At 37.5% G+C, this 23866-nt stretch overlaps 1 protein-coding gene across 1 annotated transcript in view; it reads right to left on the reverse strand.

Annotated features, from left to right (window-relative positions):
- Positions 1–23866, reverse strand: part of SEC24D (SEC24 homolog D, COPII coat complex component) — a 132695-nt gene that overhangs the window by 53480 nt on the left and 55349 nt on the right. The window contains exons 8-9 of the mRNA XM_007952368.2: positions 7247–7385; positions 3549–3664 (exon numbers count right to left, since the gene is read on the reverse strand). Coding sequence (XP_007950559.1) covers positions 3549–3664; positions 7247–7385 — 255 coding nt within the window. The remainder of the gene's footprint in view (positions 1–3548; positions 3665–7246; positions 7386–23866) is intronic.

Here is a 23866-nt window from a genome sequence, read left to right on the forward strand (position 1 = left end):
TCTGGTTATGTAGACATGGTTTTCAGTCTGGCTCCATTAGTTTCTAGATGTATGACTTAAAGCTAGTACTTAACCTCTTAGTCTCAGTTTCCTCATATAATAGTAGTACCTACTGCCTGGGTTCCTACTGGAAGCTAGATGATATAATACCTAGAAAGCACTTAGCACAGAGCCTGACACAGAATAAATGTTCTAAAATTGGCATTAAGGTAAACTTAAAATTCCCTAAAATAAATAGAGGAAAATGTGATTCTGTAATTTTCCTTCCAGTTTGTGTGGTGTTAAAAACTACATGTACAGGGAAAGGCAATATACAATAAGGGGGAAGTCAGCACAATGCAAAGCAAGACACTGGGGAGGGGGAAAAACATGTAAAAATTAAATAACCTTTTCCTCTTTTCATCACCCAAATTTCTAAGCCAATTCATTATTGTACATTACTCATTTTAAATTATAATTAAATTTGATGATATTTTGCAGCACCTTTTCTTATGAATCCTACTTGGAATAATAAAAGGAAGATTAAGCTTACAGAAATCTTTTAAAAGGTACAAATTTTATTTGGTTCCTTGCCTTCTGGGCGAGATTTCCATTAATTAGACATCTGGAACATTTCCAGATAACAGAGCTTGAAGATACTAAGACTTTTGTTCCCAGAAATAGATTTGACTCTCTGCCTAAGTTTCTTCTCAAAAAAGCATAAAATCAAGATAATGTAGCCTTTTGGCAGAGAACTGGAAATTTAGAGCATGGTTAGATTTATACTATAGTTGCAAAGAGCAGTGGAACAAATTTTCCATCACTAGTTACAATAGTTTATTACATTTAATTGGAGCTTCAAATGTTTATGTTCTAATGATTTGTGTTCAGACAACAGCAACAAAGAAAAAATAAATTACCTAAAAATAATTGGTACTTTGACATACTTTTTGCCTGAAATGAAGCATCTGTACCAAAAATGTTCCTACATTTCCCAAGATGTGTTCAAACTTTATATTTTAAACCAATAAAGCATCAAGTTTTCTTTAATTACTCCCCAAACCAAACTCACTGCCACTGAGTAGATTCTGACTCATAGCAACCCTCATTGCATTTTTGAGGCTGTAAATCTTACAGAAGTAGATTGCTCCATTTTCCTTCCGCAGAGTGGTTGGTGGGTTTGAACTGCTGACCTTTCAGTTAGCAGCCAAATGCCTAGTCACTATGCCACCAGAGCGTCTTCTTTAATAACTAGTTCTACATAAAGCAGTGACAAATAATCAGATAAAACATTAAAATTATGGGTAAAAAAGAAGTAAAAATCCAATTAACTGAAAACATTCAGGATATCACTGATATCTGTTTAAACTTAAAAATTCTCATCTGATTATTATTTTATTTCTTCCTGAAAAATACTAATAATGGGCACAATGTTGACCTAAAATCTGCCAGGACATTTGCTAAGTGCCACCAGGCAAAGAAGAGTAAAAACAGCTCCAGTTGTTGAGGAACTCATTCTAGCAGGGTGACTGCTCTACTGGTAAATAGAGACGTCGATCCAGGCACTTTTTTGCAGCATTTAAAATCCAAATCAGTAATAAATAGCTAGTGAAATAACTGAAGACTAATCAGCCAAATGCTCCTCACTTGGTGCTGCCAGTTCTCCTAGAGAAGAAGTGTAAGCTTAAGCCTAACACATGGACTGGTTCCCTAGCAAACATACAAGAAAGACATCCATGGATCTCACTAACCCACTGCCATCAAGTTTATTCTGATTCACAGGAACCTCACAGGATAGAGCAAAACTGCACCATAGAGTTTCCAAGGCTGTAAATCTTTACAGAAGTTGATTGCCACATCTTTCTCCTGCAGAGTGGCTGGTGGATTCAAACCACTGACCTTTTGATTAGCAGCCAAGCTCTTTAACCACTGTAGAATCAAGGCTCCTACATCTGTGGATCAGATGCTGTTTTCTAGAAATTGGTTGTTAGTTAGCATTCTTTTTTTTTTGAAGGGAAGTAAGGGAAAAAGTCAGAGCACCCTGTTTCTTTAAGTCCACATGTGGTGCTTTAGATATAAGCTGGAATCTGAACTGACGCTCAGGATACTCAAAGCCCTGAAGAATTTTAAAGTCCTGAAGGTACCAATAATGATACAACCATCACTGTAACACTGGAGAATGGAAACAGTCAGTCCTAGGAATAGTAATACATCTGCAAAATCATTCATCCATTCATTCAGTGTGCATTATCAAATGCCTATCTTCTGTCAGGCACTGCGATAGATTCAATAAGGATGACAAGGGTAAGACTCTCATCCCCAAGGATATCAGAAACTAGGAAGAGGGCAGATATGTAAAAGAGATTTAAATTCTATGGGGTTAACTGGTAAAAGAGAGATATGTGCCAGACTGTCTGAAATAAAAATGCAGATGCAGTAAATGTAGTAAATAACTACAATAATAAAGTCAGAGAAAGGTATACATGTGTGCACACACACACAAACTGAAATTTCAGCCAGGCATTAGAGAATTAGGAGGAGTTTGCCAGGCAGAGTGTGTGCAGATGGGACAGGAGGATAGAAAGGCATTCTGTTCAAAGGGTACTTATATTTATAAAAGGCTTGGAGTTGTGAAAGGGGCTGATAAGTTCAGAGTAAGTGGTGAGAATTTCGTGTAATTGAAGCTATAGATGAGGAGTAGTTTGGGATTCAACAGCTACTGGCTTTATAAAGAAAGTTAATTTGTTTGAACCTAATTTTTTAGATAAGAAAGAATCAAAAGAGGCCCATGGAAGGTAGTGGGGGAGTCTCATGATTATCTTTTAGAGCAGGGAAACCAGAGACCAGGAACTCAGGCTGCTGAAAGAGCCTAAAGAAGATGCTGAGATTGCAGTGAAAAGTGGGATAGAGAAAGGATGCACAGAAACATGTGAAATGTCCTATTGACCGTACTGGTAGAGGTTTTGCCTTGGAAGGGACATTTTTACAGAACTGTTAGCAAAATGAGGAAGGCAGAACGCACTACAGAACACTATATTAAGAACCCAGCATATTGGATCTGGTTGTTGTTAGTTGCTGTTGAGTCGATTCTGACTCATGGTGACCCCATGTGTGCAGAGCAGAACTGCTTCATAGGGTTTTCCAGGCCATGACCTTTTAGAAACAGATCAGCAGGCCTGCTCTGAGGTGCCTCTGGGAGGGTTCAAACTGCCAATCTTCCGGTTAGCAGTCAAGTGCTTGATAATAGTTTGTGCGACCCAGGACTCCTTTTTTTTTGTTTTGAGGAGACACTGTACAACTTTAAGGTTCATGGTTGGGACATAAAAATTAAACTGTTTTCTATTTCTGTCTTCGGTATTTAGTTTTTAGAAATGAACAATCCAGTGGATGGTCTGGCAATTTAATTATGTTAGGGATCTAAGGGCTGCATCTGTGTCTCCAAGGCACCACTACAGTATTTTGCATGTAACAGACATCAAAATTTGTAAGAGTCAATTCTTTACTTATGAAAGTTATTCACTTGGATTTGACATCAATGTATAAACATGTGAAGTCCTGGGAACACTTACTCTGCAGTAATCCAAAGTAGCAACATATTCATAAGATCCTAAAGATAGCTCAGGCTTCTCATAGTGGTCCAGTCTTCTCCCCATGTGGTCCAAATGTTGGAAATAGAATGGTGGAACTAATAAAAACAAAACAGGAAAGGAAATCTTTTATTTTCATAAACACAGACAATTTAGTAAGTCCATAAAATTTATTATGGGAGGAAAAGATTTAGTATAAGAAAAGGGCATTTTAAAGCTGGAACGTGGTCTATTTTAAATCTCCACTATTGAAAATGCATGTCTTGGAGAATCCTCTTGACCCTTCTAAGAGTTATTAATGACAAAGATGATTTGGATCATCCTTGAGAAATAGGGAATGAAAGTACAGACAGGTCTTTTTACCTAGTGTTACAACCCACTTTTAATTGTTCCTATTTAATTAACTGCTTTAAAAGAATCCTGATTTTTTTTTCTATTTGAATTTTCAATATACCTATTATTTGGACTATACAATTAAGCACAGTATCTCTTAACTTTTCATTGAGCGATGTCTTCAGCCACAGTGAGTTTGCATGGTAATCTTCTAATGTTTGGGCTTCTGAGTAGAAAGGATTACTGTATTAGGGAAAGACCATACCACTAAGAGCTTGACTAAGGAACTCTAATTTGATTCAAATGTCTAAGATGGGTATCTCTGGCAAAGACCTGGAAGTCATCCAATAGCACAGGAACACTGATGAGTCACATACTGAACACTTGCACAAATATGGCCTGGTATCTCTGTGAAAGCGAACTCCTGCCACAGTAAGATTAATAGTACTGGCCATCAAAGCTACTGCCAGGAGAAGAATTTAGAATAACTAGCAATGTTTTGGTTTAAGCATTTTGTAAAGCACAATGTTTTCATTTGTTAAACCTCAAAAATAATGTCTTTTTGTAAAAAAAAAACCAACAGTGCTCCTCATTTTTAGCTGTGAAACTAATACATAAATTACATACAACAGGACTGTATTTTTAGCTTGGGCTTAAAATTAAAAAAAAAAAAAATCACTGAGGCTTGATTTTTTTATTTTCTTAACATATCAGGGCCATTTCTTTTTAAATAAGTTTTATAAAATTCCTAAGTATGTAGAGATGTATAAATTTGGAAAATGCAAAGTCTTGAGAAAAATTGTAGAAATGGAAACTGACAGTATCAGCTGAGCTAAATAAATGAAGAGGACCTTAAATTGCACTTTTGTTGCATTTACATGAGACAGAGGACACCACATTGGCTGTCTTAAGATGTATAGCACAGTGATTTCTACGTATTGTAACCCATAACTCATTCACATTCATGTATCTACATGTAATACGCAAAGTTTTGTTCTTTTAAATTAATTTTATATATTTTAATATTGAATATTATCTGCCATGTTCTATAAACAAAATTGCAAGACATACCATAAATTATGCATTTATTGCCATATGACCCCTTGTTTTCCTGCAGGCCTTTTGAACCTTATATGCTTCCCACTGGGCAGTCTCTGGAAAATTTTCAGAGAAAGAGAGTGGAACCACATGACCATGCCTGCTGGGTTCTTTCTAACTCCAATAAACCTCTGACTTCTTTAAAACTAAATGAAGAATGTAGGTGTTAACATAAATCTAAGGGAGTGTGGTTTCCTCGTGGGGACAAATATTTCAGCCCAGTATGAATAACCCTGTTGTAACCTGAACATGGCAACCTCCTAGCAGCAGATACCCACAGGAATGGAATCTCCTAGGTAGAGATAATGGTCTGTTGTTGGCAAGAACACTGAATGGTTTTTCTCTACCCAGAAATAGCTGAAACTTTCAAGGCCATGACATGACAGTTGAGGTGAGGGAGTCACATCAAGTTGAAGATCCTGGATGTTTCAAGTGCTGGGTAAATTTCTGACAACCTTCGAAGAAAGCTGAGGGTTGGGTAAAGACACTGGGAATTTGTGACTCTGTTGGAGAACTTCAACTAAATGCTTCAGAAGAAGCTTCTGTCTTCTTAGGACATTTTCCCCCAAAGCTATAGCACAGATAAATGAATTGTCAGTGGGTTCCTGAAGCTAAAAAACAAAACAAAAAACCAGTTGCCGTTGATTCTGACTTCTGGTGACACATGTGTTTCAGCACAGAACTGAGCTCCATGGGTTTTCAATGGCTGTAATCCTTTGAAAGCAGTCACCAGGACTTTCTTTCAAGGAGACTCTAGGTGGGTTTGAACCTATAACTTTTGGTTAGTTGCTGAGCGCTTAACCATTTGTGCCAACCTGGGAAACCTCCTCAAGTTTGGTTGCAATATTTAGTAGTATCCAAGATTTGGCTGCAGATTTCATCCAGGGTGAGAAATGGAACAAGATCTTCCATAGAAAGAGAAGTGAAGGTGGAGAGCAAACAGAATCTGGTCTAATTGGGATATTCAATTTCCACTAAGAGGATGCCATAGTTGGAGCAAATGCCATAGTTGGAACAAAGAAATCCCAAGAGGTTTATGTGACAGTTAGAAACTAATGATTCAACTCCATAATAGGCATTTTTCAGAACTGACCAAAAGTCTTGTGAGAAAGTCTCCTAATGCTAGTCAGGCACTTTAAGTGAGAAAAGCAATGGGCCATGATAAAGGATTAGGGAAGCAAGGAGACAGGCAGTGTTTTCCCACCTGAGACTGGTCACACAGCAGAGATGCTATGAAGAAAATGATGCAAACAGAAAACTGTGCCTGAGCTCAACTGTCAGGGAGTACCCAGGACCCATGGAGACATGGTTCAGCATGCAGCACAGGCAGAAAGAGAGTCATACATTCTTCAGCTCTAATTAACCACAGGAATGGTGACCATGAAGACAAGAGCAGAGGAAAACATGTAGAAAACTCATGTGTTAATAATCATCTCATACACTGTTCTAGGAAAACTAAATATAAGTGAATGTGAGGACATTCTCAGCTTAAGTATGTCCTTTACCACTAAAGAATCAAATGTTATAAGTGTAATAAATGTGAGCTCACTTTTAGCAAGTTTGCAGATTTTTTCAACATCAGTGAATTTACACTGGAATAAAAATGATAATAAAGAAAATGATCAAGGAAAAGCTCTTTGTAACAATGCTCTTTCCTCTCTAAACAATCCAGGACTTACACTGGAGGGGGAAAAAAATCCATGTAAGTGTTAAAGCCCTTAGTTAAAGCTTTTCCCAAATATTTTTGTTGTTCTTCTTCTCACTGCCGTTGAGTCGGTCCCGACTCATAGCGACTCCTCCTTGGGTTTCTTAGGCGGTATCTCTACTGAAATAGAGTGCCCAGTCTTCTTCCTAAATATTAATGAGCTCATATTCTAGAATAACTGAAGAATGATAAAAGAGGAAAAGTCTCTCAGCTTTATCATTTGTACAGAGAACAGGTAAACTCAAATTTTGTTTGTAACTGAATTCTTGTGGAAGGAGACTGGGAAATTATTTTTCCTACTTTTGAGTTTTCTCATAAGAAACTCTACAGCTTCCACGTGGGGCTCATGGAGCTTTGTTAGGACAGGAGGGGCTTGGATGTCCCAATTGATGCATGTCCTGACTGATTTCCTTCCAGTGAAATTACAAAGAAGGTACTACTAAATAGGAAAAAAAAAAAAAAAAAAAATCTATGCTTCTCCTAAGCTAAGGAGGGTAAGATATTTCATTTACTAAAGAGTTTTCACAAAGAACATTTCACTTACCATCATTCACACAGCTGCAAAATCCACACTGATACCTCCTTCCTCCTTCAATGAACTGCATAAATGGGCACATGTAGGCCTTGCACCTATTGCATCTGACTGGTCCATTCTCACCATGATTTACCAGGTAAAGGGGCGTCTATAAGAAGCAAGCAAAATAAAGCAGTAGGTATCTCAGAACTCCTGTGCTGTGACTGGAATTTGAAAAGTATTCTAATGGCACTCTGTATGGAACTTTTAACACTCCAGAAAAGTAGGGATGCCTCTCTTGATATCATGTGAATTCAAGCAATACACAAACAAAAACTGTCCACAGTATCCAAACAAAAATTAATTTAAATGTATATCCCACTTATAAGCATATATTTATATATATATGTGTGTTCATGTACATGTATGTGAAGGAGGGGAGGAGAGAGTACGGATGGGAAGAATGGAGAGATACAATAATGGCAATAATACTTAATAATATTTCTGTTAAAAATGTCCTGGATGCCTTTTACTACATATTTTGCTAAGCTTGTTCACAGACTATAAATAAAGAGGTAAACTGGATCTGATTTTATAAGCTTTGTTTTACATAGCAGTATACTGTTTAGATGGTTTCATGTAAGTATACAAAACATATCTTCCAAAAATGAAAGCATCTACTTGAAGAAATATGCAATAACTCTCACTTATTTAGGCAGGGAGACTAGTTCTGCTTTTTCTGTTACTCTATCAGCTGACAAAATGTTTTACAGAGTGCTGGTCATACTCTTGCCAGAACTGAAAATTAATATTGCAATTGCTTCTTTCTCAGAAACATGCATAGAAACCATTACACATCTTTTAAAGTTTGAAAGTGAAACTGCTTCAGTATCAGAAGATGGTCTGGTTTCCATGTCTTCCACCTCCAGACTAAAACCACAAGAGTTGTTCTTGTTTTTATAAACTTCCTGAAAGAAAATATTTTTTAAAAAGCATCAGAATTATAGGTTTTGGCACATGGGCTTTTTTTTTTTTTTTTAAAGAAAAAGATGTAAATGAAGCAGACTGCTAGCTTTTTAATGGTCATCTGAAGAGGATGAGGTAGGTGAGAAGGAGATGTAGGTTCACAGGATATTTTCTGCCACAGTCCACATTTGCTCAGTACGCAGATGGTCAAAGTAAGACTAATCCATGGCTGATTTCAGGTGGGCTGTGAGGCCCCTGAGTAGAAAAAACAGTTTCAGCACAGTATACAAAGGAATCAGGGAAAAGATTTATTTTAAAAAAAAAAGTATCTTTGGAAGCACTCCCTATTGCCTGTGCACTGCCTTGCCTCCTGCCTCCACCTCCTGACCAAGGAAGCCACAAAGTAGATATGATTTTCTTGTTTGTTATCTCTTCTGATCCATAGCATAGATAATCCAGTGCCCCAATGGAAGGGTTGTGACTAGGATTAAATGAGTAATACCTGTGTAGTAGAGAGCAATGTACTTGATGCACAATTGTTAGATAAAAGTTAACTTGACATTTCTACACAGAACTATATTTTCTTCTCAAAACCAATCAGCACAGCAATGAGTATCTTTCATTAGAGAGTTACAGCTAGATATGTTTGAAATGGACTCTCTTGAATTCCCAAATATTTAAATATAAATATTTAAATTAGCCAACTTATGTTATTGCAAAACATTATGATAGATGTGATGTAGAAGGCATGGAATCTACCTTTCAGGAGATTTTGATACAATCTAGGGTAAAAAAGATTGAGATGCAGAATAGATTTTAAAATTATTGTAGGAATTTGACTTAAATGTACTCCAACTCATAGAGATCCCTCCTTGGGTTTCCAAGGCATTATCTCTACCCAAGTAGATTGCTCAATCTTCCTTCCCAGGAGTGGCTGGTGGGTTTGAACCGCCAGCCTTCTGGCTAGCAGTTAAGTGCCTTAGGCACTATGCTACTTGAGCTACCTAATAAGGAATAATCTGAACAGATAAGAGAGAAACTAACAAAAAGGTGTAGGCTTCAACAAGAGATTCTTAGAACAACAAAGAATTAAGAGAGTAAGAAGTGAAAGACAGCAAAAACATAATAATAAGGTAGACTTTCCTGGGCCCTCAAAAAATCCAGTTATATGAAGAGCTACTGATTAATTCAAAATGATATATCATATCTGTCTTACAGATATAATTTGGTAAGATTCAAGTATACAATATTCTTTTTAATTATTCATTATTATGACTGTTCATGAGGCTATGAATTATGTAATACGGAAAATAAAGCTTTACTTCATTAAAAAAGAAAAGAAATTCAGTTATCAATCTTGCCTCTGGTTACTGTTCTGTTCTACAGCTTCAACTTTCAAGATCAGAAGATGTTTTCAGGAGTTAAACTAGGGACAGAATCTTTCATTTGCATCCACTCCAGCCATTCTTTTCTTTTTATCTTCTTCTCTCATCCTTTTATTTTCAAAGAGTACAAAGACTATAATCAATTCCCTGAGAGACTTCACACACAAAATATGTCATCATTATTTCTAGACAAAGCAGAGGTAATGGAAGGGAACTGATCTTATTTTCACTGATATGATTTGCTCAAAGGCAGGCTCAGCCTAAAATTCCTGTGAAATTGTCAGCAACTTACACCTAAGCATTCCAATCCTGGCAGATTCAAACTTGCAGCACTGAAAATGAATGTCTAGTAATAAACTGGCGTCAAGCAATGACTGTATCTGGGCTATTACATACACTTAGATTTTTTCAACTTTCACTCTTTTGGAAGCAGGATGATGGATAGGTAAGTAAGGTCTTCAGACAATTGTGGTGACTTTAAAGAATGTTAAAAGCTTTTTAACTGTTTACATTTTATTTTCAGGCAACAGGACATGGGTTTCTAAATTGTGCTGTCTTGTTTCATCTCCTTCAGGCCATGTTGAAAACCATCAGAGATTTTTCTTTGTTCTCTCCAGATGTCTGCTTATCTGCTACACAGTAGTGTGCATGAGCTCATAATAGCTAATCTCACTTTTCTTCTGAGTTCAGCATTAGTGTATATACCTTTTTTTTTAGAAAATGCAAATGAGTTTCCAAATTTTTCCCTAATTTTTTTTTCTTACAAAATACATTATATCACATTTAAAATATCTTTAGGTTTTATAATATGTGCTTTGATCTTTTTGTCTCTAGTACATCCCTGTCTTTTTTATTCCTTGTTCTTATCTTAAATAGAAAAGTGGAAGCATAGAGAAATTAGCCCTAAAAACTTAATCTGAATATTCTTGGTTTTGACCCTGTGTGGCATGACTCAGCTAATACAATTTGAAAGTGATGGGGAAGCAGAGGGAAGAAGAGGAATGATATTATTTAATTCTTCGCTTGAATTTTTGGATTACCACGGGTAAGCCAAATAAAATATTGGTACAAATTGCAAACAGAACACTTTGACTAAATAAAATTTACCTTTTTTTTTTTGCATGTATAACATCATCGTGGATTCGGGACTACAAATCAGACTGTAATTCATTGAGAAGCTAGGTTCAGCACTAAACTATCAGTAATTGAAAAACAAGACAAAAACTTCTGGTATTTTTCATGTATAAAAGAAGGAGACAGCAAGATATCAATGAAAACCTCCTTGACACACTGGTGAACATTTTAAAGTCTTCTTATTTTAATATGTTTTTGAATTTCCAAATATCCCTGCTATTATCTTTGGTAACTAACATTTGTATAGTAGGTTCTGGGTATACCGCATGCCTTTGGCAGACTTACAGTCTAGTGGACTAGAAAGACATTAAACTAATAGCTTGTAAATATATATAATTAAAAGGACAGGGTATGAGTAGAAAGAATGTTGGCAGATAATCTTCGAGAGCATCATTAACAAAAGCTCTTGTTAGCCTGAAAAAAGGTACTGTTAAACTATTCACAGAATGCATTTCCAAAACAAAAATAGATGCTCAGAGAAAATGAAGCACAATGTTGAGAAAACCATCATGAGGAATTTTTATAATGTTTGTAGAATATGTATTTTCGTTTTGGCATATATACGATTAAGAAAGATCTGATCACACAAGTCTGGCTATATAATCTGTTTGTAGGAAAATGACAAATAATAGACAATAGCTAAATATAGATAAATATATCTAATATAGATATAGTCATTTCTGGGTATCTGCAGGTGACTAGTTCCAGGACACTCTGTGGATACCAAAATCCATGGATGCTTAAGTACCTTATATAAAATAATGACGTATTTGCATATAACCTATGCATACTCTTCCGTACACTTTAAATCATCTCTAGATTATTTATAGCATCTAATACAATATAAATGCTATGTAAATAACATTTCACATTCCCTCTTAGCCATTGAGAGATTGTTTTGATTACTTAATTGCTACCCGATGCCCCCCCCCCACACACACACATCCCGGCAATATATTTGATCCATGATTGTTTGAATCCTCAGATGTAGAACCTGCAGATTAAAAAGGGCCAAGTGTGCACCAAACTTGGAAAGCTAAAGAAAATATGAAGGTGTTTTTCTAGCACAGATCCAGCAGATGGCACTGTGCAACTAAAAATTGAAGCAAAACTGTCACTCGATCTGTAGGTAATAAAACACCCAAAAACCAAAACACTCACTGCCCTGTGGACTCTGATCCGACTCAGAGCGACCCCTCTTTGGGTTTCCGATGCGGTATCACTATGGAAGTAGATTGCCCGACCTTCCTTCCAAGGAGTGGCTGATGGGTTTGAACCATCAGCCTTCCGGTTAGCAGTCAAATGTCCTAGGCACTACGCCACTAGCGCTCCTGTAAAACACCCAAGATAACTTATATTCATTTTATGTTACTCTAATGTTTATTTGTGCGAATAGTTAACGTTAACTGAAAGGCTGGAGGTTAGAGTCTACCCAGAGGCACCTCAGAAGAAAGCCCTGGTTGATCTACTTCCAAAAAATACCAGCCGTTGAAAACCCTATAGAGCATAGTTCTGCTCTTGATACATGGGTTGCTGAGATAGAACGGATTCAACAGCAACTGGTTGGCTTTCTCTGTCTATCCAGGATACTGCTGATTGAAAGGTATCCCCATCACCCCTCTGTCCCAGCATTTGCCCCATGACCCACCTGTCTTATTTTTCAGCACTGCAATTCACATAAATTCTAACACATGCACTCACACAAACTCACTCTTTCACCACCTACTTTCTCCTCTCTTCTAACACCTGTATACTAATTTCGAAAAAAAAAAAAAAGAAAAAACTGCATATTTTCCATGTATTTCGCTTCCCTTTTCTCTCTCCTTTAATTTCCTTCATTAGAAGTCTCCAGCAAAGTGACCAGGGAAAAACAGTTGTCATCACATTATTATAGTCTACTTTACTAAGTACCTGAAAGCAATATTTCACCTAAGCAGTTTTTGGGTATGGAAGAGACATTTTTGCCTAGCAAATCAAAACCAAACCCACTGCCACTGAGTCAATTTCAGCATAGAGTCACCCTAAACAATGGAACAGAATTGTCCCATAGAGTTTCCAAGGCTGTAAATCTTTACAGACACAGACTGTTATGTATATCTTCTGTCAAGGGCCAGTGGGTTGGAACCACTGACCTTATGGTTAGCAGCTTAGTGCTTAAGCACTGTGTCACTGTTGTTGTTGTGTTGTTATGTGCCATCGAGTTGGCCCCGACTCATAGCGACCCCTCCTTGGGTTTCCGAGGCAGTATCACTACGGAAGTAGGATTGCCCAACCTTCCTTCTGAGGAGTGGCTGGTGGGTTTGAACTGCCAGCCTTCTGGTTAGCAGTCAAGTGCTTTAGCCACTATGCTACCAGAGCTCCTCTGTGTCATTAGGGCTCCTTTTTTTTTGCCTACCAAACTCCAAAAACCAAATTCACTGCGGTCAAGTCAATCTGATTCACAGCAACCCCTCCTTGGGTTTCCAAGGCAGTATCACTATGGAAGCAGATTGCCCAACCTTCCTTGGGTTTGAACCACCAGCTTTCTGGTTAGCAGTCAGATGCCTTAGGTAGTACACCACCCAGTGGCTCCTAAATCAGATGAGATTTACAGTAAGAAGACCTGCCAAAATATAACAGCCTGATAAAAGATCACATTCAATGTCAGTTTGTATTCCCCAGTAAATAACTGTAAATATATAGAGAGAGCAGCAATGATTGTATACTGTTAATGCAATTTGGCAAACTGTTACTTTTGGGCACTGGAAGCCGCTTGGTTTTTGGATCTCACTCAAGAGGAAGTCAGTTGGTAATTTGGATTAATTAAAAGATATAAGTAGAAGCATGGAAATGGTATGTGAAAAGATAATCCAGAACCTGTGATGAACAACTACCCTTTAAAAATGTTAAATATTCAGACTATTAGGCATGTTGGAAGACAAGTAGACTCAGATTCCCAGAGGATTAGGCCCAGAAGCTACTATGAAAAGATAGCCAGTATCAACTGCACTCATTAAAGAAATTTCCATATGAAAGAGAAATGAGAAGCAGCTAGTATTTGTTTCCTATTTTTAGCTTTACCACATATGATATTCAGTCAGGCTACAGGGACAGAAAAAATATAGGTCAACAGACAACTTACTGTTAAATCTTATTTTTTAAAACAGCAGTGCTATTTTGTTTGACTATTTTAAAATACCAAGTACGGGATGAATAGAATAATATTTTCTGAATTTTTTTTAAAATAAGTATCTTCCAAAGAGAAACAGAGCTTGACAATAGGGCATTTAATATATTGCATTAATTATAACATATAAATCCTTTTTTGAGAATGGTTTCAGCTGGTCCTTCTTAACCTAAATTTTAATAATTATCCTCTTGTTAGTTTGTGTGCTAGCGGCACTTGAGAGATTATTTTCAATTTTCTTCTTCAACACCGCTGCTGCTGCTGTTGTAAGTTGCTAACAAGTCAAATCCTATTCACGGAGACCCCATGTGTGCAGAGTAGAACAGCTCCATAGAGTTTTCAAGGCTTGACCTTTGAGAAACAGATCACCAGGCCTGTCTTCCAAGGTGTCTCTGGGTGGGTTCAAACTACTAACCTTTTGGTTAACAGTCGACCCTTTAACTGTTTGTGCCTAGAGAGTCTACTTAGCCTTCTTAGAACTATAATCGAGCTCATATTGGACTTCAATGTTCACTGATTTGGAAGTTAACCTTTTTTACTTTATCTGTCCAGCATCAAAAATCTTACTGATTCAGACTTTTCATAATGTATGTAAAATCATGACTATTTTTGGGTGGTGACTTGTATTTTAAAATGCTTACTCACACATTTATAATTTCAAATTGAGGTGCTAACAATCCTGTGTGAAGGAATTACCATCTATGTTGTTCAGATGGGAACTGAAGGTCGAAGGCAGAAAGTGACTCATCCAAGGTCTTCCAAACCAAAACCAAACTCACTGCCATCGAGTTGATTCCAACTCATAGCAGCCCTCACTGGGTTTCTGGGGTGATATATATTTACAGAAATAGATTGCCCCACCTTCCTTCCACAGAGTGGCTGGTGGGTTTGAATTGCCAACCTTCAGGTTAGCAGTCAAATGCCTTAGCCACTACACCACCAGAGCTCCTTGTCCAAGGTCTTGGCACTAATAAATTGCAGAGCTGGGCTGAATTCATTCATTCCAATTATTTACTTTCTCTGTGCTATAGAAGAGTCCTTGGCTGGTGCACATAGTTAATGTGCTCAGCTGCTAACTGATAAGCCAGAGGTTCGAGTCTACCCAGAGGTGCTTTAGGAGAAAGGCCTGGTGATTTACTTACAAAAACAGCCTCTGAAAACTGTGGAGTATATAGTTCTATGTTGACACACATGAGATTGTCATGAGTCAGAACCAACTCGATGGCAATTGTATTTTTTGTTTCTTTTCTTTTCTTTTTTTTTGGTGCTGTATGGGAACTGTTTGCAGATAGCTTCCGTAGAAAAGCATATGGTTTCAGAGCAAGGCATTGTTAATTATCTGTCGTTTCTGACTTGAACCAAGCCCTCAGTGTTCCTTGATATCCATTTTAAGTTTCTCTTATCCTATTTCTCTCTCCCTCTGATTCTCTACAGGAGCATTAGCTGTAATACCAAATACAGCATTAGCTGTAATACCAAACATTAATCTACAGACGGATACGTAGGTAGATAGGCTGAATAATCAGGTATGTCTAGGCAGATGATATTTCTACATACGTATTTGTATGTGCCATAAGAATGTCCAAAAAAAAAAAGAAAGAAAGAAATGAAAAGAAAACTCACTGCCACTGACTTGATTCTGACTCATGGTGACCCTCTTTGGGTTTCCAAGGTGGTAAGTCTTTATGGAAGTACATCTCCCAGTCTTCCTTCCATGGAGTGGCTGGTGGGTCTGAACCACCAATCTCTGGTAGCAGTAAATACCTTAGCCACTATGTCACCAGAGCTCCTTATAAGAATGCCCATAAGTGTGTGTGTGTGTTTTGTTGTTGTTATGTTCTTATGTTATGTCAGACCCGACTCCTAGCAACCCCTCCTGGGGTTTCCTAGGCAGTATTACTACAGAAGTAGATTGCCCAACCTTCCTTCCGAGGAGTGACTGGTAGGTTTGAACCACCAGCCTTCTGGTTAGCAGTCAAGTGCCTTAGGCACCATGCTGCCAGAGCTCCTGTGTGTGTGTGTATGTGTGTGTATAAAATAGAGCTAACAGGGACAAACTTATGATAGCTTCTTAGCCACAGCCAACTACCTTGAGGGAGTGAGTTGCTGCGCCTACGGACTTGGGACCATGGTCACAGAGGACATCAAGCTCAACCAGTGTAACACACTACATAAAACCATTGTTCTACATCCTACTTTGGTGAGTAGTGACTGGGGTCTTAAAAGCTTGCAAGCAGCCATCTAAGATACAATGATTGGTCTCTCCTCACCCATGCACTAGCGGACATGTGAACTTTAGCCTATATGACCCTGTGACCAGAAAAATTAGATGCTGCCAGACTACCACTGTCAACCACTAGGAAAGGGATCAGTGTAGGAGATCCTGGATAGAGTGGGAGAAAAATGTAGAACAAAATGCAAAATCATAAAAAAAGACCAGGCTTCCTGGTCTGATAGACGCTGGTAAAATCCCCAAGACTATGGCCCCTAGTCACTTTTTGAGTCACTCCCTTAGCTTAACATTCAGCCAAACAATACACCTAGGAGATGAACAATTACAACCAGGGAAGTGCACTCCTTAGATCAACCATGGAGGATCAAAAGGGCAGTATTTGCACAGGGAGGTAGCTCAGAGCGCAGGAATGCATAGGAAAGAAGGACACAGGGAAAAGGTAACCGCTGGGAAGAAGTGGAAAGAGCTGCTACATTACAGGGATTGCAATCAATGTCATGGAACGAAATGTGTATGAACTGCTTGTATTGAAAATGAAATTGCTTTGTAAATTTTCATCCAAATCATAATTAAAAAAGAAAAAAATGTTGACAAGGAAGGAAGAAAGAGAGGGAGGAAGAAACTGAGGTCCGAAGAAAGGAAAAACAGAAGTCAAGTTTGGACCTGAGGATATTTGCCAGTTCTTTTTTTTTTTTTTTTTTTTTTACAGAAGGTTAGGTCTCAGCATGATAAATCCTAATAAGCTAAGTTTATCCCAAAATAAGCACACATAACTATACTAGAAGACCACTGTGTCAGAAAGGCCAGAAATGTCCTAAAGCAAACACAGCTGTGACCTTTCTACCCAGGCACTCTCATGCCAAAGGGCTTTTGGTGGGAAGGTCAAATCAGACTACATGCCCAATGTCTATGAAAGGCTGCTCCTGCTGAGTATATCACAGTTCCCAAAGAGAAAATAATTATCATTGCAATTAACAGAACACCATAGTATCAGTTTTCCCAAATGGCAGTGCTATTTCAAAACTAAACTATAAACGGTAGGTAATGATTCTTAAGCAAAAAACAATCTGTTTGAATTGGACTATGCTGACACAGCCTTTCAATACATGGGTATATTTGCAAAGATCAGCATCATTTTTCTTGCTTGAACAGATGTTAGAAGGTTGGGCAATCCTACTTCCGTAGTGATACTGCCTCAGAAACCCAAGGAGGGGTCGCTATGAGTCGGGGCCGACTCGATGGCAAACAACAACAACAACAAGAATCTTTTGAGTAAAACACTCCCTATGTTGTTGGTGTTGTTAGGTGCCGCTGAGTTGTATCTGACTCACAGCAACCCTGAGTACAACAGAACAGAACAGAACAGAACACTGCCTCACAATCCTTGAGCTATGATATTCAGTAATTCTATAGCTGAGAGGTATTTTTCCACATTTCTTATAAAGCTGACCTATCATATGTTATCTTTACCCCTGAGAGAAAATGATATTTTGTTGTCTAATTGTATGTCAATTGCTGTAAGAATGCACAATGTAAGAATGCACAAGATGATGAAAATATGTTTTACACTAAAAATCTTCTGAATTAATTATGTTGGCTTAATAGAATAACTGGCAATTCTTTGTTCCTCAAAGAAAAGTTATAAAACATTCCATGAAAGATGAAAGGGTTAAAAATAATAAATTCAGAGGCAAACTTCCTTTGCTTCTCTTGCAGAAATCAAATACAAAATATTTGTCTCAATTCTTTATATGACCATGAAAACATCTTAAAAAACACTTTCTTAAACACTATGTAAGTCTAGTCTTTACTCAAATGATACCTTCTCAGTTAGGGCACCCTCTGGTAGCGTAGCCTAAGGCACTTGACTGCTAACCAGGAGGCTGGCAGTTGAAACCCACCAGCCACTCCTCAGAAGGAAGATTGGGCAATCCTACTTCCGTAGTGATAACTGCCTCGGAAACCCAAGGAGGGGTCGCTAGGAGTCAGGGCCGACTCGATGGCAAATAACAACAACCACCACCACCACCACCCAACTTAATCTGAATCTGCACTCCGCTCCTCAAACGTCATCAGCCCCTACCTTCTCTACTTTTCCTCTCTCTACACCATTAGATAATTTTCTAATGGTGAACCAGGTTCACTCTCTTGTCACTCTCCCTTAGAACGGAAGCTCCATGAGGGCAGGGGTCTTTGTTTGGTTCACTGATACTTGTCAAGTGTCAACAACAATAAAACAAGAAACACTCAGTTGCCATCAATTGGCTTCAGACTCACAGCGACCTCATGGGTGTCAGAATAGAACTGTAACCCACAGGGTTTTCAAAAGCTGATTTTTCGGAAGCAGACCGCAAGACCTTTCTTTTAAGACTCCTCTGGGTGGACCCAAATCTTCAACTTTTCAGTTAGGAGTTGAGTGTTCTAACCATTTGCACTACCCAGAGACTCCTTTTATAATTATGTTCCTTCTGTCTTACCTGTAAGGAACCCTTGTAGGTTAGTGTTTAAGTGATTGGCTGTTAACCAAAAGGTGGGTGGTTCAAACCCATCAGCCACTACTTGGGAGATAGATGTGATAATCTGCTCCCATAAAGGTTACAGCCTTGGAGACCCTATGACACAGTTCTACTCTGTCTCATAGAGTCACTGTGACTTGGAATTGACTTGACAGCAATGGGGAATTTTACCTGTATTTTGTAGAGATATTGTTCCAGGAAGTTAACGATGCACTTATTTTCCCCAACAAGGAATAATTACATTTAAAGGACTTTAGTCCTCTTTTTTTATACATGTATCTCTCATATATCCCCTTCCTTTTTCTCCTCTCCCCTCTTTCTCTCATAAATACACACACACACACACACACATACACAGTATAACACTTTCACATTTACAGTGAGAGGCTATTGAAAGAAACAAACATTGGAGGAGAAAATAAGAGTGAAACCTAAGCTAAACATAAGAATTTTACTGTCCAGGAAATTCCTTAAGCAACTGTTATCCTAGTCAGCACAGCTGTTTTTATCTGCTAGCAACACTAAAAGCAAGGATAATTTGCTGTGAGTCCTCAAATGACTATTTTTCATAAGAACATGCATTTTCCATGTGGGAAATAAAATATGTTCATTATATAAAACATGAAAACACAAGGCACTAGTAGATATCTGGATAAAGACTCCAAAATGCAGGTTCTCAGCCTTGGCTGGGTTCCCAGATTGCCAGTTCTTACTTACTTACTTTGTAACTCTTGCAGTGTCAACTACACACTTTTGTACTTGATGTCCTTCTTTGGTACACAAAGTAAATGCTCAATACATGTTTGAGGATAGATCTCTAAGGTGAAAACCTCATCAAATTACTTGGCCTGAAGAGTCTAGTATACTTTGTATGTAAATGAGATTGTATGAATCAAATAAATGAGATTGTATACAATAAATTGTATAAATAAATCAGATCCAACTCATAGCGACCTCTCTTTGGGTTTCCAAGGCAGTATCACTATGGAAGTAGATTGCCCAACCTTCCTTCTGAGGAGTGGCTGGTGGATTTGAACTGCCAGCCTTCTGGTTAGCAGTCAAGTGCCTTAGGCACTACACTACCAGTATTATATAGCAAATAATCACAAAATCGATAATGATGGCAGTAAGAAGAACTGCCATTTCTTATACTAGTTTTTTTTTTTTTTGCCTTTAAATAACTATGAGTTAAGTTATCTTAATTTTATTTATGAGAGAAAAGAGTTCCAAAAAAGCTCATTTTTTTCAAGGACACACACTAGAAGTGGTAAAGTCAGTTTATGTGCCGATTCCATTTGATTCCCAAATTCACGCCCTTACCAACATTCTCAAGACAATGTTTGAGTCTCCTGACAAAGAATCAGTTCAAAAATCACTTGTCCTTCAGACAAACCTGGGTGTGATTTTTACATATCCCAAGGAACAAGCAATTCCAAATTAAAAGTTTACATATGCCTTTCTCTCCCTCCCTCTCTTCTTTCTTGAAAATAAGATTTTGGTTTTTTCAAATTATGTTTAGCCTTTTTTCACTGAGAACTTGATGGTAGGAAACTCTCAAATATAAAACTTTAAAATATTTGATCTTCTCATACTTGATCACAAAGGAGATACATCAAATGCATAAACTGTAAGCCCTTATCTTATCCAAAGATTCCTGAAATCTGAAGTTCGAATTGTGAAGTGAGGTATAAACAGTATTTCAATGATTCTGAAACTCCACTAACTATAAAAGGCATCCAAGTTGCCAATTGTGGATGACCTAATGCTAAGAAGTTCCTGTATACTCCTATTTTGAAAGTGTTCAAGTGAGAAAAATTGTAGGACTTAGAATTGATGAAAATGGTAGCAAGAAGGCTTTAAAATGGTTCCTCTTCTGTGGTTCTCCTCACTGATGCCCAATGTTCTACTTCCAGGGAGGATGGTCTAAACCTTTTGGCTCATATATTATATTATTGATCCTATATACTCCATCATCAACTATGGACACTGTATACTCAATTATCAGGGCAATGAAGGTCATAAAACCTATGCTTGCATTCACTGAACATTAAACTATGGCAGGATGCTTTCTTTTTTATCATAAAGTTATTCTCTAATAAAAACAAAGTTTACATGAATAACTCTGTGATGGAGAAAATAAGCTTGGTACATTTAGCTTCTAAACTATAACTTAAAATAGAATTCTAACAACCTGTGTCCTAACAAATGTGACTTTCCCTGCATGTCTGCTACAGTATTTTAACAATTCTAAAAAGGGATTACCATTCTGTTTCTTGCCAGACTTTTTCATAGTACTTTTTCATAGCACTGTAAACAGTGACCAAAAACCTTAAGAGATAAAATTAGCTTCTAAATTAACTTTACACATTAAAAGTTACTTAAAATGCTATATTCATCATTCCATTTCTATTTGCATACATGTCTTATTTTTTCCAAGTTTTTATGTTAATACTCCAAAAAAAGTATTGCATCAAAGAAAAATTTAGGATTATAATTGTCTGGCCTAACACTGTTTCTCAGTGCTTCTGTTCTACCTCCTAGCTCTGAACATAGTGCCTGTGTCTTAAAAGCTTCTAAGTGGCTAACCAATGTACAACAATTGATCCCTATTTGCTGGAGCAACAGGGAAAGAAGAATCAGGAGGAGGAAATGGAATGCATGTCTGCTTGCCTCCATGAACAACCTCCTTTGCCATGAGACCAAAAGAACTGTATGGTGCTCAACTACCATTACTGAACATGTTGTTCAAAGATTCTACAGAAGAATCCCAATCAAAAGGGAGAAAATGTAGAACAGAATTTCAATTCTCATGCAATTCAGGCTTTCTAAGAGGAATTGAGGCTAGATGAACCCCACAAAACTATTGCTCTGAGATAATCTTTAAGCTTTAAATCTTAAACCAAAACTTTTCCCAGAAGTCTTCTTTAAACAACAGTTTAGTTAATTAGTAGAGTATGTCAGCCTTGAGCACTGAGCTCTTTTAAAGAATTATCTATGTGAGATCAAATTGACAGCAATAACTTGAGAGGTTAGAGGAGAAGCTTAGGAGGCAGTGAAAGTTAGTGGTAGTAATACAGTTTGAAAAAGAAGGATGAGAATTGTTACACAATTTGAAGAATATAGTAAGTGTCACTGAATTGTACATGTAGAAACTGTTGAACTGGTATATCTTTTGCTATACATATTTTCACCAAAAGAAGAAATGAAATAGCTATGCCATGTAGTGGGAAGAAGATTAAACGAAAAAATTAAATCTGGGATCATACCCATTTTCTTCATAAACTAAAGGTGTGACCTTTAGGAAATAATTTGATCTGTGTTCCTTGCTTCTCTCTCCTACAAAATGATGCATTTCAAATAATATTTCTATAGAAAAATGATGATAATTTTCTCAGTTTCTTTGTGTTGCTATAACAGAAATATCATGAGTAGGTGATTTTAAAGGATTTGAAATTTATTTTCTCCTAGTTTAGAAGGCTAGAAGTCTGAATTTAGGGCACCAGCTCTAGGGGAAGACTTAGATCTCTATTTGCTCTGGGGAAAAATCCTTGTCTCAGCTTCTCTAGCATTCTTCAGGGAGTTTCTTGGAGATCGCCACGTGGCATCTATCTTTCCCTCATTGGTGACTGCTTGCTTCTGTACTTAACCTGCCTTTTTTATATAGAAAAAGTGATTGGTATAAGATACACCCTGAACTGACATGGTCTTGTTAACATAACAAAGAAAACCCTATTTCTAAGTGGAATTACATCCACAGGTATATAAAAAAACAAACTCACTGCCATCAAGTCAATTCTGATTCACTGTGGCGCTTTAGGACAGAGTAGGACAGGTACAGGGGTTAGGATTTACAACACATAATTTGGGATGGGGCACAATTCATTCCATAACATTAATATACACCTCAAAATATAAATTCAGACTTTTGAAGGTTTCACTGAAAAATAATTTAAGGAGCAAGTCTTTTTTAAGTTCGTTAAAGGGCATGATGCTGTGCATTAATCAGTTTAATTACAGACCATATTTATTGCTAAAGCTAGCTAATTTGGGGCGACATATAAAAATATAAAAATGTAGAAGTGTGCAGTTTCATAATGTTCATGTGTTTTTTAGATGAATAATACAGTTCAGATTCTACACTGAAAGTATAATATAAATGAAATCACCTTTGAGCTGTGTAATAAATTTCTAGTAACATATAAGATGTATCATAAACACATGATAATCCCCACTGTTTGCCTAATAAGGAACCAAAAAGAAAGGGTAGATGCTGGCAGTGTTCTAAGTATATAAAACATCAGCGACAGACTCCTCCTTCATATGGAAATGAGAATGAAGGACCAAGATTACCTACATGCAATAGTGGTGACCTCAAATCATGTTTCTAGGCTCCTAATCCAGTGTTCCTGAGTGCTCTGGTGGCATAGTGCCTAAGGCATTTGACTGATAACCAGAAGGCTGGCTGTTCAAACTGACCAGGCACTCCTCAGAAGGAAGACTGGTCAATCTACTTCCTCAGAAACCCAACGAGGGGTTGCCTCAACGGCAGTGAGGTTTTACTTTCAATCCAATGTTGAAGGAGTCCACTGGTGGCACAGATGTTCAGGTGCTCAACTACTAGCCAAAAGACTGGTGATTTGAACCCACCAAGAGGGACACAGCCTTGAAAACCCTATGGAGCACAGGTGCACTCTGCAAACATGGGGTTACCATGAGTCAGAGTCAACTTGACAGCAACTAACAACAATCCAACGTTTTGCTATTTGGTTACTACTATTTAAGTAGTCAATTTCTACTGGCTCCTAAAATACCTTTATATTATCAAAACTTCTTCCTACTTGTTTTACTTTTGTAATAAAATATAATCTCTTTCATTAATATGAAAACAAACTGAGTTGTTTCCCTCATAGCTTTGATGAGTGTAGAAAAAGTACCTCTATGATCTGCCAAATGATTTTGTTCTTTATCCACAGAGTTTGTTAGAGAGGTAAACAGGGTTATAAGTGAAGTCTGTAGTCATTTAAAAGTGTGAAACAAAATAGCGAAAGTAGCATAAAAACCTTAACTTTTGAGGCGGGGCAAGATGGCGGACTAGGCAGAAGGATTGCACAGACCTTCTTCAACAAAGAAAAGGGAAACCAATTAACACAGATACAGAAGATAATCTTGGACCACTGAGCCTTGAAGGAAAGGATGCAGATTTGGACTGAACCCCAACTAGCAGAAGAATTTGCGTGAAAATACCAAAAA

Source organism: Orycteropus afer, unplaced genomic scaffold (genome assembly GCF_000298275.1).
Source record: "Orycteropus afer afer isolate SDZICR_OR568_19922 unplaced genomic scaffold, OryAfe1.0 scaffold00332, whole genome shotgun sequence".
Lineage (NCBI taxonomy): Eukaryota > Metazoa > Chordata > Mammalia > Tubulidentata > Orycteropodidae > Orycteropus > Orycteropus afer.